This window comes from Takifugu flavidus, chromosome 3, assembly GCF_003711565.1.
Source record: "Takifugu flavidus isolate HTHZ2018 chromosome 3, ASM371156v2, whole genome shotgun sequence".
Taxonomy (NCBI): domain Eukaryota; kingdom Metazoa; phylum Chordata; class Actinopteri; order Tetraodontiformes; family Tetraodontidae; genus Takifugu; species Takifugu flavidus.
Window position 1 is genome coordinate 7562707 of NC_079522.1, and position 17946 is coordinate 7580652.

Genomic DNA, 17946 nt, shown 5'->3' on the forward strand with positions numbered 1-17946 from the left:
GAATGTGTTTCGGAACCGTGCCATTTTTCTTCATTTTTGTGGGGTTTTGTGTACGGAGTTTGTTTTTTGTTTTTCTCCCTATTCACACGGCTCGCATAGTTTAGTTTTTTATATTCAGCAAAATACAGTAAATGGCATCATGAAAACATTATAGGCAAATTCAGTCCCCTATGGTTTTGTGAAGCTTTTCAACATCATATACATCCCTTATTGTTTTATCTTCCACTTCAATTGTGCTAATTTTGCTTTACCTGCTGCATTTTTCATCATGGCCAAAAGTACTGTACATAAGAAATAAACTGCCGTTTTCTTTGCTTTGTAATAAATAAGAATTCTTCCACTGTTTTACAATAACTCAAATGAATAAATCTATACATTCATCCATAAAACAAGCTGTTTCTGAAAGTGTGGCATCATCACAGAATAGGTCATCCAGAAGGACTTCAAGCATTACAATTAGACAAGAAAATTAATGCAATGAAGAGGAACTAGTGATAATCTAGGTCCAGGATTATAATAGAAACTAGAATTAATGGATTGTCTAACATGTTACTACCAGTAGGGGGCAGCATTAAAGTGTTGCACGTATATTCGACCTTATCCGAAGAAGAACAACTATAGAAAGCTAAGATGGCGGAGGAGCAGCAGGAAGCATCACAGGGAGATATGGAGGGTGAGAGAAACAGTTTTGCCACAAAAATCTAAAAAGGAGCCGTGTCATCCAATTAGCAAGCAAAACCTATAACCACAAATGTCTGTAAGGCTTTCCAGTCGCCTTTTCGTTATTGCCGTGGTCGACAGGCAGCGATGAGGGGGAGACAGACGCTAACGTTAGCTGTTGTTGCTACACAAAGAAAAAAAACATTGTTTAGTTACTACTGGGGCGTTCTTGAACTGACAGTTATTGAGGTTTCCATTTAGGCAGACCTTGGAATAATGGAACATTATTATTAAACACAGCACAGTCAAACACGTCCGGTCCAAATACGGCATTCGTGACCAAGATTAGTTTTGTTTTCACACTGGTTGAGCTAGCTCAGTGTGACGTTAGCTATCGTTAAGATCAGACATTTACACGTTAATGGGCTGAGAGTTTCTAAGAGATATGCAGACAATCGGTGGCAAATAAGACATTATTTTGTTATTTTTAGAAATGCAAGGAATCACAGTGTTTTAAGTCTCAGGCATCAACTAAACCAGTCTTCTCAAGTGTCACTGAATGTGTTTGAAACAAATATTTGGAAATGCCCTCGTATGACTGCTCTCATCTTTAACACCAGCTTTATGATCCAGGTTCGGCCAGCTGATTTGTACTGTATAGACCAACCAATAGATAGATTATAGAGCATTATTTCAAATGTGTTTTATTCCGTCCGAATTTACCGGTATATATGCAGGGAAGTGCTATGCTAAGATGAAATTCCCTTCGCGATAAAAAATGGTTAATTCTTGTGTACACTACACTCACGCCCAGCACTGTGTGATTTATTTTAGGCTTTTTAATACACTTAGATAAAGTCTTCAGTTGTTAATTAAAATGAAATCAGTCCCACTTTCTTTGGACATGTTAGCAACTCAAGCTAACTCAGCGTGTCTGCTTTCTCTTTTCAGGAGTTAACTGCCTCGCATATGATGAGGCAATAATTGCTCAGCAGGACAGAATTCAGCAGGAGGTGAGAAATATTTGAGTGTAACGTGCGTTTGTTCTGTAAGATCAAAGGCAGAAATCCGCTTTAAACCTGGAAATAAGCTGGTGGCCACAGATGGACCCCTTGTGCGCAGCTGTCTGCGCCAGATTTTGCTGAACTTTTAAAGACTTAGTAATTGGTAGTATTTTCCCGGCAGCCAATTGCCGAGTAATGATGTTTCCTACGTAAATAAATGTCTCGTTGCTTAAACATGGCAATTAACGGCCAGAGTTGATGTCGGGGTTGGATTTAATGTGAAATTTTCTGTGTGTGGGTGTTCAGATCGCCAACAGTAACCCTTTAGTGTCGGACAGACAGGACCTGTCGGTGCTGCAGAGGGAGTACGCGGAAGAGGACACGGTTTATCAGCTAAAGATCAAGGTTAGATTAACCACACTGCGTTGTGTGATCACTACACCCACATCCTAAATATACTCTCGTGTGCGACAGCTCGGGCCGCTGCTGCACAGTTTGATCCCCTCTGAGTTCTTTTTTTTATGTTTTGCAGGATTTGTACAAAAAATACTCATACATTCGTAAGACACGGCCAGATGGGAACTGTTTCTACAGAGCCTTTGGCTTTGCACACCTCGAGTCTTTGTTGGATGACAGCAAAGAGCTTCAGAAGTAAGTCAGACTCTTGTCGTTGCACCACGGCCACAGCTGGTCTCAGAATATAAAATCACAGTTGCGTATTTGACAATATTTTCTCATTTGGATATATTTTTCATTTGCTGCAAGGCTGCACAGACACTTTTAATGGCACGACCATTAAAAGTATACCAGAAAACCACCTAATAGATGATAAAGAAAGCCATAACAACTAATGAGAAGAATTAGCCAGCAGTTGCTATTGCAGTGTGCCCTACTTTAACATGTAATGGCTTGAGCAAGTTCCAGATGTGTATTTTAATGATTTAATTCATGGTTGAATTGTCCATCTATATAATTATATGAAACGAAGAGCAGCGGGATAATGAGCAACGGGCTAATGAAGCCAGTTTGGATAACAAGCTGGGGAGGACCGGCTGACCCAGTTAATCAGAAATAACATTGAAATGGTGCATTCAAATACAGACTTCAATTTCATTATATCTCACCAGCCTTCAGGGCTTTCATTAGCAAAGCCAGAATGGAGTAATTACCGGAGGTATCAACAACTTCTTTGTACACCGATTTATAAATTCTGACTTAAATCAAATCAATCTTTATTTATATAGCGTCTTTTACAATCAAAATTGTTTCAAGGCTCTTTCCAGAATCCCAGGGCCTAACCCCAGACAAGCAACAGTGGCAAGGAAAAACTCCCCTTTAACAGGAAGAAACCTTGAGCAGGATCAGGCTCATGTAGGGGGACCCTCCTGCTGATGGGGGGGCTGGGTAAAGAGAGAGGAGAGGAGAGAAAGATTAGATTAGATTAGATTTGTAAAAGGGGGAAGTTTGTTTGCTATTCTCACCAAAGTCCGTGTGAGTAGCGCCTCATGTCAGCAGCTTGTGTCTCGACAGGTTCAAAGCGGTTGCAGCTAAAAGTAAACTGGACCTGGTTAACGAGGGCTTTACCGAGTTCACCATCGAAGACTTTCACAACACGGTGAGTTCCTGCCCGGTTTCACTTTCACTGCTGCGCCGAGGCGACGTCAATGATGCGAACGTTTCTCCTCAAAGTTCATGGACCTGATCGAACTGTGCGAGAAGGAGCCCAGCCTGGAGAAGCTGATGGACTCCTTCAACAACCAGAACGTGTCAGACTACGTGGTGGTGTACCTCCGGCTACTCACTTCGGGCTACTTACAGCGGGAGTACGGCTTCTTTCAGCACTTCATCGAGGGAGGACGCTCCGTCAAGGAGTTCTGCCAGCAGGTGGGTGCCCCTGACTTCATTTAAACAGGTTTGTTGTTTTATTGGGACACTGATTGCTAATGTTAAGTCTGTGCCACAGAGCCTGTTTTACACCTGTGAATCTTGTCCAATACACTCTTTTTTTATTGTATTGAAACACTGCCTGCAGGGAGCTCCAAAAAATCCAACAAATCTCTGCATGCTTGAGGAGAAGCTAGCAGCCGATCTGGCGCTCGCGCAGCTCCAAGGCTATAGGGATTGGGCGCGGGTGATCTGAAGACTTCACCATTATGTAATCTGATGGGCTTCTCTCTCTGTTTTTCAAGGAGGTGGAGCCAATGTCGAAAGAAAGCGACCACATTCACATCATCGCCTTAGCCCAGGCCCTAAACGTCTCCATCCTGGTGGAGTACATGGACAGAGGCGAGGGCGGGACAGTCAATCACCACGTCTTCCCCGAAGATGGTGACCCCCGCATCTTCCTCCTCTACAGACCCGGCCATTATGACATCTTGTACAAATAACACTCTCAGTCCCCCCCCATCCCCACCCCGCCCCGTACGCCACCGCAGCGGCTATAAACATAAGTTCAGCAGCCACGTCGATGACACATACATCTGTGTATGAATCTACACTCATGTATTTGACAAAACTATATATGAATAAATAAATGACATGACATGCCTCCCACCCACTCCCCTGTTTTCCCCATGTTTACCTTCAGGCATCACAGAATGGTTCATTTTTTTTGAAGAAAATCATTTGATGATTAGCGACTACAGGAATAGTTGTACAGGTTGTTTTTCTTTTGTGGTTGTAAATGTTATCTTCTCGCTCTATTTTCAGTTCTTTTCCTTTGTTACACTGCGTTTTGTTGAGTTTTAATTAAAAAGATTTACATCTTATTTCATGTCACGGCTGTTTACATCCATCTGTCTCTACTTGTTGTCTCTAACCTAAATTTTCCTGAATATCACTGACATCTGAGGTTCTAAATCAATAATTCTATCAATTTTTTTCACCCTGCATCTTACAACTGTAGTTAAAGATATTTAATATAGCGGGGACAAAACAAAACGTTCTTTAGGAATTGTACAATTTACAGACTTTAAAAAGAACCGTAAACGCGACATAGCCCATGCGGCCTTTCATCAAAGATCGTCTCATACAGCAACAGATGCTCTTTTCCTGAAGGTCATTTAAACGAAAAATGTCACCATGAAATGAAGTCGGAGTGAGAGCTCTGTCACAGCCCCCGGAAGACCGGCAAAGTCAGAGGAAACATGTCACCTTTGTCAAAGTCTGTGAGATGGTCCTGCAGGATATTTACAGCCTGTGTACGGTACAGGAGTTCTCTTACAAGTGCGTCTATAACTGTGAACTGTCTTAATATTAATCCTCGATAAATACCGCTAAACTGTTAATGCACGCTATGCTCGGCATACCTAGCATAGCTAGTACGCTTGTTACTAGCGGCTAGCTAGCTAGCCATGCACTGGGTTAGCTGTAAATATACAATGTTGTCTTAATTCATGTCACTCACATGCTATGTTTAAAATCTCCAGATTCGGAATTTGGTCACAGGTAGTAGTTGAAACATGTAGGTAAGATAGCCAGCCCAACAACAACAACAACAAAAAAAACAACCTAAAAACGCATTACTGTACTCTAAAAACATTCGCAATTTAAAGCAATAAATCTTTGGACTATCTGCCTTGATAAAAAACAGAAAAAAAATTAAAACCTTTAAACCAAGCATGAGTCAGTACCAGGTCATTTCTCCAAGTCATCACACCATCTCTGTCATTTCTCAGCGGAGCTGATTGAAAATATGGACAAGAAAGCAACCTGGGACCGCTTCTACTCAGAGACCAGCAGCAGCACCACTGCCTTTAAGAACTTTGAGTGGTTCTTCAGCTTCGACGCTGTCCGTCATTTGATTATGCCCCGTCTGGAGTCCAGACCCCAGCCAGATGCTTCACTCCATGTCCTGGACATCGGCTGTGGCACATCTGATTTAGGGCCCTGCATTTACAGACGCTCCTCTCTACCTGTCCGGGTGACCTGCGCTGACATTTCTCCCATTGCTGTCCAGCTGATGAAGGACCACGTCCTAGCCAAGCCCGTCCAACCTGGAAATCCATCGTCTGAGCTCGAATTTACAGAAATGGACTGTATGCAGCTCAAAAAGCATTTCACTTCCAGCAGCATAGACCTCATCATTGACAAGGGGACCACAGATGCCTTGCTCAGGGCTAAGGAAGGGAAAGGGAAGGCCGAGCTGGTGCTTCAACAGTGTTTAAAGGTGTTGAAGAGCTCAGGGGTTCTGCTCCAGTTCTCGGATGAGGACCCTGATGCCAGGTTGCTGTGGTTAGAGACTGCGGTGCGAGAGCAGAAGGTTGCTTCTGCAGCTAATGTGGGGGTGCAAGAGGTCGGGGTACTAAGAGGAGTGTCGTATTATTGCTATCAGGTGACCGCTGACCCTGTTTCGTAGCAGGAATCAGTTACAAACGTGCATTTTGGTTTCTATTATCATGTTTCTGGGCACAGTTGTGTTAATTCAGTGAAATGCAAAAAAACCCCCAAATTTGCAAGTGACTTTGATTTAAATCTAAACACATCAATCAATCGGTTTCCAGAATGGTTTTTTTTAGTTTAGTCCTTGTTAAACAGTGACACCTAGCGACCAAACAGTGTCACAACCACCAGACCTGGTTCGATTCTTCACCTGCATCCTAAATGTTCGATAAAGAATTGAGTCGGTGGATTATAAATGATCATATAACAAAATATTAACTAATAAATAATGGTTCTATATAGGCTTGTATGTCATTTTGTCACTAATGGCTTGTACTGTTGAAATGAGCTTGTTTTCTGCTGCAACTGGTGCACCAGACTTGTGAAGAACACGTGGTTAAGGGTGGTGGGAGCTCAGTGTGTTGCAGACTGGGCTGAGGAACCAAGGGTTGCTGGTTCAAGACCCAGCACAGACAAAACATGGAAGGTGCCCTGGTAGCACAAGGCAGCACCAAGGCACCCAACCCCACAATCACCCTGCCCCACCCACAGACAGCCAGAATAGATCATGCACTCACAACAGCAGAAGAAAACAAAGTAGTTAACAAAGTGAAAGTTTATTAGCACTCAATGAATCAGACCTTTTAGACAGCACTGATACATCATTAAAAAAACAATTCTTCAGCAAATGTAACTTCAGTTGTAAACTACTGCATACTATCAGTTTGGTATCACTTAAACTGTTCACACGGAGAAAATAAACATGTCTATGATTGCAGAGACTCACACAATTGTCCCTTAAGCAGAAGTGTTAAAACAAAATTATTCTAGCAGATTGAAATAACTCCAAGGATATTCAAGGATCAAATCAAAACCTTTAAAGGCTGATCAGTGCTTAAAAAAAAACAACTAAAGTATACTACTCTGACAAGTGCATTTATAACCATTAATCATTCCTGTCACTCATATTCTGTTTCAAATCTCCAGATTCGTAATTTGGTCCCAGATAGATGTTGAAACATGACAGTAAGATAGCCCTGAAACGACTGTAATGCAATTTGAACAATACATTTTTCGATTATCTGTCTTCCTTAAAAAAACAGAAAAAAAAATCAAAACCTTAAAAAGCGAACAGCCCGCCCACACACACACTAATATCAACACGAGTCACTACCAGGTCATTTTACACCATCTTTTTGTCACTTCTTAGCCGAGCCGACTAAAAATATGGATAAGAAAGCAACCTGCGACGTTAAGCCTTTTGTAAACGACTAATTTCAGGTCCAGTAGAATCACCATTACACACCCCAGAAGGTTTCGGGCTCCTCTTCCTCCTCCTGGCTGGAGCCTTCACACAAAGCAATCGACAATCGCACTGTTGAAAAACCATCATCATTGTGATTGTTATATTATTATTGTTGTTTTTACAAAAACAAAGCTCGAACTACAAATACACTATAAGAATCCGTGTTTTTTCTGTTTGAATGGTCGAAACGCGTCGCATGCTTGTCAGGTGACAGTCATGTGACAGGAAGAGGCTACCAAAATGGCATCACGTGATACAAAAGTGGAGGAAGGAGCTACCTTCTAAAATAAAAGGAATCTTCAAATACATCCGTAAATAAGTATTTTCATTATACTCATTAACAATCATTAACAGGTCTAGGAAAAACGGTGCAGAAAGTGAAAAATACACACACTCAACTTGAGGTTGTCCTATCATTGTTACCCCCCCCCCCACACACACATGAATTCCCTGACTTCTGCAGGTGTAGAACATAGTGTTGACAGGAACACACCCAAACTGGGTAGCAGGGTATCTCTATTGAGCTACAAAAAAGAGGAATGGTTTAAAAGTTAAAGTGCCACAACCAGACTAGCAGGTTGGTGAATGTGAACTATGAAAGGCCACATTTGGTGGAAGAATCACAACTGGTCATGTGTCACAGTGCATTTTGATTTTCTGGCACCTGTTTCCGTGACTAACTGGCTGGGAGAAATTACTAAATGTATAATCAGCAGGAGCACCCCCCCCCCCCCCCCCACATGTGAGCTTGGTCCTGCTCAAGGTTTCTCCCTGTTAAAAGGGAGTTTTTCCTTGCTACTGTTGCCTGTTTGGGGATCAAACTCCGGGTAGAGAGAATCTTGAGTCCAACAGCGGCTTCTAAATAAAGCTGAATTAAATGGGAGTGAATTTGAATTTTATAGTGTGTTGTCTAATGTGTTCTGTACACAATAATCACGGCCAATGGTCAGATCACCAGAATTTTAAAAATGCATTTATTCTTTATGCTGCCATAAAAAGAGCCGGTAGGGTTAACTGACTGATTACATTCACAAAACCATATTCCTAAAACTGCTCATGACCCTGTTCAGGGAAAAATGGTACAAGAGGGAAAGATGGATGGATTGTTTGAAATAAGAATCAAAACTAGCAGGTGTTGACTCAGGCCGCTGTTCGGAACAGACTGAGGAAATCTCTGGGCTCCTCCTCAGGGTCGAACTCGGTGTCCTCTTTCGGGCAGAAGCTGGGCGGGTTGAGCTGACCCGGGTCAGTGATCCCAATGACGTTGTTGAAGAAGCTGAGGAAGAAGAGATGGACGAGTGGAATGGGGTGAAGGGTAGGTGTGTGTGTGTGTGTGTGTGTGTGTGGGGGGGGGGGGGGGGTGCAGAGATGTGATAAGTCCTCAGATTTGAACTCACCTGGTGACTGACCATCCAAATTTACCGGTCTGGTACGCGGTGCTGATGGGAATGCATCCGAATTCAGTGAACGTCATCAAGTACTTTCCTGTTGGAACCAACAAGAGCGAGTTTAAGTGCCAAACCAGGATGGACAGGTGCAGCCCGAGTTGCTGCCTGCTCTCTAACCTCCTGTTTTGGGCAGGTCTCCCATCCAGGTGTTGACCAGAAGTCCCTGTCCGGGTGCAGATGAACTTCCGAGGATGGCCTGCCCCAGAAGGGAGGCATCTTTTGGGACAGACATGGGCTGGAAGTCGGTCTTCAGCGGCGACTTCTTGCATGTCTTATTCTTTCTGTTAATCTCGTACATGATGCCCTAAAAAATAACGAGAGTTTTAGAGTGCAGCCATGGCCCAGTTCCTCGTCTTACTAATAAAACACAGTACGCTTTGGGCGCCTTTAATGCTTATCTTACTTGGACTTGTTCACCGCATGCTCCTAAACTTCCAATTACAGGTAATCTATCTTTATTTTTACTGCGCCTTTTTTCAAAGGAGCTCATAAAAACTGCAGGAGCAGGTTTAAAAGACATTAACTATGGGACAAACAATAAATAATCAAACAAATTAAGCGCTCTAACACTGAAATATCACACCAAACGTGTGCTTTCTTTGGATAAGACAATTCCAGGAGTCATAGATCTCCTAGGACCACCTTTCGGAAGTGCAGGAGAGCATCAAAGGTGAAGGTTTTGTTCTCATAGGTGCCGAACTCCATGATGCGGATCCGCTGTCCCAGGGCATCGTACTCGTACCGCGCAAACATCCACAGCTTCTCATTTTGTGTGGACTGGAGGAACAAAAAAGCAAACAATCATCCCTTATAGGATTCTTGCTTCTGGTTAACACAGCAACTTTTTATTTGTTTAAACAAACACCTACCACAGACAGCTCTCCAGTCAGAAGAGGTGGACTCCCTGTGTTAAAGTACAAACTTCCTCATTAGATGCAGCAAAACACTAAGAGCGCTGTTTGTGTTCCAAATAAATCCCACTAGGTGTAGGAACGGAGTAAATTATTCTACTTACTGCATGGATGAGGCTCCTGTGCCAGGCAAGTTGCCAGCAAAGCAGTTAAAGCCAGGAAAACTTTCATTTTTTTTTCAAGTACTTCTTTTCCAGGCAGTCGCAATCAGTGCTGCTCACCAACGGCCTCCCTTCCTTATAAACACAGTCGCTGCAGCTCAGAAATCCAGGTTCCGTGTTTCGCTTTCAACCCTAAAAGTCTTTCAAAGCGGAATCATATAAAAAGCTGATAAATGGAGGTGTGGACAGTGGGGGAAATCCCATTACGTTATCATTTTTCTGTCCTTCGCTCGAATGACTTTGCAATTGAAGCAACATACAGTGGTACAATCCGGTTTTAACACGACCAGTAGGTCAAGGTTGAAAAATGTTGTTTATGCGATCAGAAGGAGGTCGGTCAAAAACCAGGACTAGATTTTATGAGTAACTGGAGAGGATTATGCAAGAATGACTGAGTTACATCACTGTCATATGACTGAGCTGTGTAATCAGCGCCTACACAACCTGATTGGGCAAGTAATACAGGTTCAAAGTAAATTATTTGTGTATCAACAGTTACATTTTATTTGATCTCATATAAAACTTGATGGAAAAAGCCATCTCAGTACCTTTGAGCTAACTTTTGGGAAAATAGCAGAAATAATATGTATATATATATAAATATGGAGAGAAAGAGATTTTTTTAAATTATGCACACATGTGAAAGCTGTAGTGAAAATGATTAAAGCGTAGCTGTAAAATGTGAGATTTTAAACAGATGCCAGCAATAAACACACACCTCAATGCTATTGAGGTCGAGGCAAAGGTGAGTCAGAGTCACCTGATGGGCTGTCAGCTGTCAGTCTGCACTGCCGTTGGTTTTACTTCCTCTTTTGGAATATTTTATACTAAATCAATCAGTGCTGCATGTTTATTTCCAATGTGATTACCACATATGTGTTTATGTATTTAAACATATTTAGAAATATATTTTAATCATTTTCTGGCACGGATGGGCATGGAAATAATAATGAAAAAGAAATGTCAAGAAACGCTACTAAAAAGCATAGTATAAAGACAAAAAAGGTGGTTTCAAAATTTAAATTTAAATTAAATTTAAAATTTTGTGTTTATTAAGACAGCTATATGATAAAACAAACACATCGATTATTTTCAAAATATATCAAAATGCAGCTTGACATTTTGTTGCACATTCAAGTTTCAAGAAAACATTCCGTGTGAAATTCTATGCAACTTCCTAGGATTTCATGAATGAAATTCAGCATTGACTTTCAATTTTGAATACCAATAAGAAAGGCATTAAACAAGAACAAGGCAAACAGTTTGGCATATGTTTGATGTGCAAAATCAGCCAGAAAGGCAAAAAAGGCAAAAATGGGGTAGTCGATTTCAGCCAACCCAAATATTATTGACTTCCTGTAAGTTAGTGTGGGGGAACATATGTTTGTCTAACCAGCGGAGGCAGTTTCAACAGCTGGCAAATGCTGTTACACTCCGGTCCGTGCTGCTCGTCCAAAAAATACTGGAGGCCTCTGGCAGCAAAGTTAGAGGGACCTTTGGGAGTCTTGGTGGAGTGAATCTGAGGATCGGTTAAGTAGGTCAGCCCTTTGCCGTTAGCTGTCACCCATCCTGAAACAATTAAAAATAATAGTAATTTACAGGATCGCACAAATTCTACCTCCCTGATGGTGATCAGAGACACCTTTGACGCACCTTGCAGGTCGACGACAACTTCCTGGGACCTAGAGAGGAGATAAGTGAAATGTCCGAAAGCGAGTCCGTAATCTGTAGCCTGGAAACTCCTGTCCTTCTTTCCCGTGTTGTTGGTCAGTTTGACAAACTCTCCGAGCATGAAGGGCTCCACCGTGACGCACCCCACGATCTCATTTCCATTTAAAATCTATTGGAAGCCGAATGAGCGATGTTATGTGTGTGCAAGATCCATATTTGTCTCTGAATGCTCATAAACATGGTGATAAAAAGGAAGTGTTCCATAATGCTCAATGCAGTCGTTTCTATTCCAGTTCTGGCCAAAGGATAGCTAAAAAATACTCTTTCCAATTATTTGCATTGCAATGTCCAACATTAACTTACATAACTACCAACTAGAGGGTGTGTTGGGCTTCTATTAGAATTTCAATCAAAAAACGCTCCTGGCTAGCTGCGGGCTAACTTGCACCCTGTTGTGTCTAAAGTGTGTCTATCTGCAGGGCCTCCTATTCAGAGTGCTACATAAAATAAGTGTTTTTAATTTTAATGCAACGCCTGCTGCCGGAATTCAGTCCGTATCTATTATTGAAAGCCGTTTGGTCTTTGTGTATCAGCCTCACCAGCAGCGCCTCCGAGGGAATGAAGAAGATCTGGGCCATGACGTCCTTGTCGTAGAGGCTCTTATTGAATTCTGTCACGTAGTGCTGCGCTGTCATCTGCCTCTCCACGTCGTTTAGGTGAAACTGGATCTCCTTTGGCTTCAAATAATCTTTCCCTACATAACTGAGGCCATAAAATTGAAATTAAAGCAAGAAGCAACTGATAGCCTCCATGAAAGTTGACATAGAAACCCTCTGCCTGCCACCTCCTGTCAAAGGAGGGGCAAGGACAGAAAGAGGAGAAGAACATACATGAAACATCCATGTACCTGCTTAATCTTTCTTCCTGGTGGAGAAACCTCAGCCATATTGCAGCTCTCTGCTTGCCCTGGAGCCCCATAGTCTCCCCAACGTAGACGCCGGTCTCCTTGGCAGTCCAAAGTCCAGTGGCTTTGGAAAACTTTAAATGGAGGGCGCCTAATCGAAAAGCACACACAGATTTGGGGAAATCAGTTGGGTATGTGCAATACTATGCAAAGGTGGTCCAAAAAAATGTCGGATGATGCTAATTCAGTGAAGTTGTCATGCTGAAAAATGGGATGTAAAGCAGGGGTGATGCAGCCTGGTGGTTTGGGGAATGTTTTATTTTAATAAAATGGTCATTTCTGTCTTGAAATTGTCTTGGTTGTACCTCTTCCATGCATGCCCCTAAATTAGGCCCCTGACCCAGAAAAACATCTTTGGAAAGACTCAACAATGGAAAAAAGAGTTTATGGCAACACTCTTCCAACTATATACACACACACACACACACACACACACACACACACACACACACACCTGTACCTCAATAATGCACCTGTGCTATGGGCAGTGATGCTAATGCACACTTACTGTAGGCAGTTCTGTATTCCTTGAGTTTGAACTGTATTTTTTCACTGTAAAATCTCTTCAGCATGCATTGGTGACAAACCCCGGCTAGCAGCGCTTGGTAATCCTGTAGCGACAAGCTGTACTGTCTTTCTGGAACTGCGCTGGCCGCAGCGCCCCCATTAATGCAGTGGTAGCACAGGTGGTTCCGCTCTCCAGGGGCAGTTTCTTCGCACTGAGAAGCCCCGTCGTTGCGATCAATCGGACCCTCCTGCAGCATCTCGAATGAGCTTTCACTGGAGATTTCGGTTGATGCTAACTGTCCTGGACGGGGTTGGAGGCTCGTGGGAGCGTCGGGAGCCGGTTTTACGGATGCTGAGTCGCGTGAAATGGCATGATGACTCTCCAGCAGTTGCGGCTGGGACAGATCTCTAAAATGACCTAGTGATGTGTGGTTGCTGGACGTATGATGTTGTGCTGAATCAGCGCTTTCAGAATCCAGTGTTTCCAGGAAGTGAAAGCTTCCATCCGAGTCTACAGATTTATTCCTTTGAACCATTCCCATGGATGAGAAGCTATATGGTTTTGTGGCAGTGGGGGAACAGAAGTCAATTTTTTCCCATGATGACTGCGAATTAAAACTGCCGCTGAGGGAGCTGGAAGACGTCCTCAAAACCAGCTGAGATAGTGATTCAAGGGTTTCTCCAGCTCTGGGGGATTTCTGTGGTACCCTGACAACACCGGTCACTGCAGCCCCATCTGTGTCGAGGGTCTCAATTCCAGCTTGGACCAGTTTGATCTTCTCACTGCCTTCATTCGAAGTGGAAGATGCTACGGCATTATTATTAATGCATTGGAGCCCATCAACGGCTCTGGTCTTGTTTGCAGGAGACGCTGAAAAGTTTGGGAAGTTCTGCCATGAGGACCCCAGCTCCTCTGTGCTTCCCAAAGTGGCGCAGAGTTCAGACTTCTGTTGTGGTCGTGCCGGTGAGGATTCGGGACAGTGGGCTGTGTTGAGGGCCTCCACAGTTGTACCCAGAGCAGTTATGCATACCCTCGTCCCATCCATCTCATCCCCCGTCCTCTTACACTTGTTGTTTGCCTCACAGAGTGAAGCGTGATACCGCTTGAATCTCCGCATCACTCGAGCGAAATCCTCCAGAGTGAAATTCACCGATGTGTCCTCCATGTTTCCGTAGCCGTCTGGGATAAAAGACCCCGGCTCTGAGCTCTTGAAAGGCTCCACTATCAACAGTTTTTTCACTTGGACAATCAGGTGCATGATTTCCGCGCAGAGGGCGTCTTTGTTTTGGGCATCTGAGTCGTAGTCATAAAATTGAGCGAGGGCTTTCAGGCAGGCTCTGGTAGCCTCCGCCACGGTTTCGGGGGGTGAACCGTGCCATTTGTGAGTGACTGCAAGGGAATAGGCAGCTTTGAGGAAGGTGTGAAGCTCCTGCTTACTGGCGACCAGCTCACCCTCCTCTTTGGTGAGGAGCCCAATTGTGAAGGCCTCTTGGGCCTCCAGGAGGAATGACTGTCTCTTAGCAATGGGACACTCCATGGAGAAACTGTAGGATAACAAGCAGGTGCCTTGAGCAACCTGGAGGAAGAAGAGGTCTGGGTTTGTTTATTCACATCTCTGGATAATTCAATGAGAAAGGAATGCAAGTGTGTGCTGCATGGCTATAAACATGAAACAGAGGGTAGAGAAGTGACACAGTGACCACACCAAAAAGTCTCATCCTGCAAAAATTAGGATGTGAAGATTCTTCTGTCCATCTCACCGCATTCGTAAGCACATAAAGGGAGGTGTACTGGCTGTATACCACCGCCATCTTTGCCGCCTGGGCTGCTGACAGAAGACGATGACTCCTATCGCCGAGCAGGGACTGCGCCAGCAAAGTGACAGTCAGGACGCTCATCTAATAATATATGAGGCAATGTTTTATCGCATGCACTTACCAAATCAATATCTGGATTGGTCCGAAAAACCTGGTAGTCTTCATCACTCATTGACACCAATATGTTGGCCAGTAAGCCAAGAGAGGTTCCAATACCCTTTAGAGGAGGATATTCCATTTAGTTCAATTTAACTTTATTCATGTAGTCGGTTTATAATCACAATTGTCGCAATCCGCTTGACAAAAACCCAAAAGTCTGACTGACAGCGGTAAGAAAAATATCTTTTAACAGCTTCCCGGACAGGGAGCTTGCTGATAGCTAAAGGCTTGGGGGTTGTCAGAAATTTCAAGGCAAGGTGAGAAAAAAACATGTCAATATCAACGCAGAATCAAAAATATTCACAAGCATTATTATTAAATAATTCCATATTCTCTGAAGGTGTCCTACTACCAAAACACCATGTTTTGCTGGCACTGAGCCTGGAACTGAGAACCCGTCCCCTCTCAGCCCAGTCCCAGACAGACACAACTACAATATATAAGTTAAAAAACACTCTATAAGTTCCTTCTTTTTATATTTTGGATAATAGATTCCAAATGATTAAGCTTTTAGAAGGTGCAAAAGGATTGGTCCTAGTACAGAACCCTGTGGAACTCCGTGGCTAAACCAGGTATATCATGATCTGAACGGCAGACATGGACGTTATGATCAGCTGTTTGACAGGAAGCACTCAGTGAGACATTTCATACAGCTGCTTCCTTTGCAGGTGGTGAAGTAACAGATCTCACCACATCCTTCATAAGAATTTTAAATATGATGTATCTCTGTTCAGATGCCCTTATTACAAAACTCTGCTGTTTAGCTTATTTACCTTTTTATCAGGTTTCGGAAGCGCATAGTAACCGACCAGAGACGCCCAGATTAACTCTGCGGCTTCTCGCCAAAGACCTGAAACAGCACACAGCTACAGTGTTAGCGTGTCTCTGCAACAAGTGTTAGCTCTGATTCAATAAAACCGCTCTTACCTAATTTTTGCAAGATCATTCCGCGCACTTGGACACTAACAGCTTGTACCAGAGCCCTGTCGCTCTCAGAATGATACACCCAACACCCTGCAGGAAAAAAAAAATCAAATACAGTTTGTTTCAATGTATGTATTGAGCATGAAAACAAACACTTACTGCAGGCAACAAAATAGCAACGGCTTCCTTACCTGTGGCTCCACTATTGTAAATGAGACTGCTCAGTATGTATTCTGCCTTTTGTAGTTTACCTGTAGGGATAATGAACAAATTCAAATAACCACAGCAAACAAATATATTGTATAATTTATAGAAATAAAGCCTGGATTTTACCAGAGTTAAGGTAAACTCTGGCCTGTCTTATGATTAACTGAGGGGCCACAGGTGTATGAGGGCTACGCCTGTGAAGCAGCTTGGTGATCTTCAGCAGCCGGCTAGACTCATCCTTCCAGTAAAGAAAGCGGTCAACCAGAAACACCACAGCCAGTGCCGTGGATGCCTCCTGAGCTGCAATGGAAGTCTTCAGAAGAGCCTATAAATGGAGTTTGCAGGTTACGGATCTGTGGGTGAAGGAACGAGCCAATACGACCTGCGATTATTACCAGTAGCTGCAACAGATGTTTTCCGATGAGATCACTGAGATTGGTTTTGTCATTGGGGCTGACAATCTGTTTATACTGCCACTTCTCTGGGACAAAGGGCCATTTCATATTTACCGCATCCTGCAGGAGAAAGGCCAGTTCTGGGCAGAGAAAATCTGTGAAGAACACGCGCATCTCCTTAACCCCAAATGTGAATCGCATACGGCTTTCTTTCGCTCCAGATCAGAGTGGTGAAACAGCATCCTCTTGTGACTGACCTCTGTTATTGCAATAGATCAGCTGCTCTGCCTCAGTTGGCTGACTGGACTGAGAGGCCGTTTCCAGTAATTTGACGCACTGCTCGAGTAAATCTCCCGCATCTTGATCGGCCATTGTAAGAATCAGTTACCCACTTGATTTAATACGGGGAACTCCATGAAGCGACCAGCGTGTTGTTGAGAAGACACCAGATTTACTTAAAATAGACATTGACAAGTCAATGCTATCAAATTATACATCAGTTTATATGTATATTCATAATCAACAATGATTTCAAATGAAAATACATTTATGATGTAAAAGTACATTTTAATTGTAAAGTTATATGCTTACAAATAATTCACGATATATATATATATATACACATTATATGAAATAAAATGCAACTTTTCGCTTTAGCTTATGAGATTATTGTCAATGTATTTTTATATTACGTAGGATAACATGATTTAGGGACACTATTTGGCATATTACAGGATGGCAAATAGACATAACTAATTTACCTGTGAGGAAACCACACAACAAAGTAGCGAAATTGATTTTGTGGTTACACGCGCATTTTTGCTACAGTTCCCGGCTTTGAACGGTAACATCAGCTTTAAAATATCGTCTCTAATTCAGTTCTTAAACGCGTTTATTGTACCATTTATGCCTGTGTTTACCGTGAATTCTTCATTTCACTCTCAGCTTCCTGGTTGGGCAGGACAGCCGTGTTTACTTCAATGAGTGTAGGAAAATGGCCATTCCACCTTTAGAGCACTAATAAAGGTGCCCACAGAACGAAAATCCCTGTCATTCTATAGGCGAATTAATTTTTTACGTCATTACAAAATTGTTTATTGATATTTAGTTTCTATATTTTAAATCAGAATCGGACGAACCCAAGCCATTCAGTGGAATAAGATCAAATGAACGATAGACATAAACCCATCATCAAAACATACCACTGCATTCCCGTTTGTTACCGTGCGTAAAATATTTAAATTCATTTGTCATAATGAAGCACATAAGCGTCACCCATGGGTTCACTGAGATTGGCCACCGGTTTTTTACAATGATGTGAGAAGCTGAGTTAATGACAAAACGTACTGGATTAACTTTTATCTTTGGTTGCCAAGCGTAAAACGCAGTAATTAATATAATCGAGAACCCTAATCACACACACACACACAC

General features: G+C 42.8%; 4 protein-coding genes across 12 annotated transcripts in view; 2 read left to right on the forward strand and 2 right to left on the reverse strand.

Annotated features, from left to right (window-relative positions):
• Positions 1–551: 551 nt before the first annotated feature.
• Positions 552–4432, forward strand: LOC130522871 (ubiquitin thioesterase OTUB1-like). Its single transcript, XM_057027666.1, has 7 exons — positions 552–673; positions 1612–1673; positions 1971–2069; positions 2197–2315; positions 3195–3279; positions 3354–3548; positions 3854–4432. The coding sequence occupies exons 1-7, from the start codon at positions 631–633 to the stop codon at positions 4049–4051; spliced, it is 801 nt and encodes a 266-aa protein (XP_056883646.1). The 5' UTR covers positions 552–630; the 3' UTR covers positions 4052–4432.
• Positions 4433–4717: 285 nt separating this feature from the next.
• Positions 4718–6344, forward strand: cskmt (citrate synthase lysine methyltransferase). Of its 3 annotated transcripts, none has more exons than XM_057027670.1 (2): positions 4718–4869; positions 5342–6344. In XM_057027670.1, the coding sequence occupies exon 2, from the start codon at positions 5359–5361 to the stop codon at positions 6019–6021; it is 663 nt and encodes a 220-aa protein (XP_056883650.1). In that variant the 5' UTR covers positions 4718–4869; positions 5342–5358; the 3' UTR covers positions 6022–6344. The 3 variants fall into 3 exon arrangements, with proteins under 3 accessions (XP_056883650.1, XP_056883647.1, XP_056883649.1); XM_057027667.1 differs by having other exon boundaries at positions 4733–4889; XM_057027669.1 differs by having other exon boundaries at positions 4737–4864.
• Positions 6345–8307: 1963 nt separating this feature from the next.
• The window catches only part of epdl1 (ependymin-like 1), a 119445-nt gene continuing 109806 nt past the window's right edge, over positions 8308–17946 (reverse strand). Inside the window, exons 1-7 of one of the 2 annotated variants that reach the window (XM_057027671.1) lie at positions 11614–11621; positions 9814–9896; positions 9668–9702; positions 9441–9575; positions 8916–9102; positions 8748–8835; positions 8308–8626 (exon numbers count right to left, since the gene is read on the reverse strand). In XM_057027671.1, coding sequence (XP_056883651.1) covers positions 8491–8626; positions 8748–8835; positions 8916–9102; positions 9441–9575; positions 9668–9702; positions 9814–9880 — 648 coding nt within the window. In that variant the 5' untranslated portion in view covers positions 9881–9896; positions 11614–11621 and the 3' untranslated portion in view covers positions 8308–8490. Of the gene's footprint in view, positions 8627–8747; positions 8836–8915; positions 9103–9440; positions 9576–9667; positions 9703–9813; positions 9897–11613; positions 11622–17946 lie in introns of those variants that run through there. The other variant, XM_057027672.1, reaches the window with a different exon arrangement.
• alpk1 (alpha-kinase 1) lies at positions 9995–17581 on the reverse strand. Of its 6 annotated transcripts, none has more exons than XM_057027652.1 (14): positions 17436–17581; positions 16773–16969; positions 16516–16670; positions 16247–16445; positions 16105–16164; positions 15917–16003; positions 15763–15839; positions 14952–15047; positions 14774–14878; positions 13014–14589; positions 12449–12596; positions 12141–12303; positions 11524–11710; positions 9995–11439 (listed from the first exon to the last, which is right to left on the reverse strand). In XM_057027652.1, exons 2-14 carry the CDS (start codon positions 16885–16887, stop codon positions 11234–11236), a joined length of 3174 nt encoding a protein of 1057 aa, XP_056883632.1. In that variant the 5' UTR covers positions 16888–16969; positions 17436–17581; the 3' UTR covers positions 9995–11233. The 6 variants fall into 6 exon arrangements, with proteins under 6 accessions (XP_056883632.1, XP_056883636.1, XP_056883634.1 ...); XM_057027656.1 differs by having other exon boundaries at positions 16773–16925; positions 17436–17483; XM_057027654.1 differs by having other exon boundaries at positions 16773–16925; positions 17277–17482.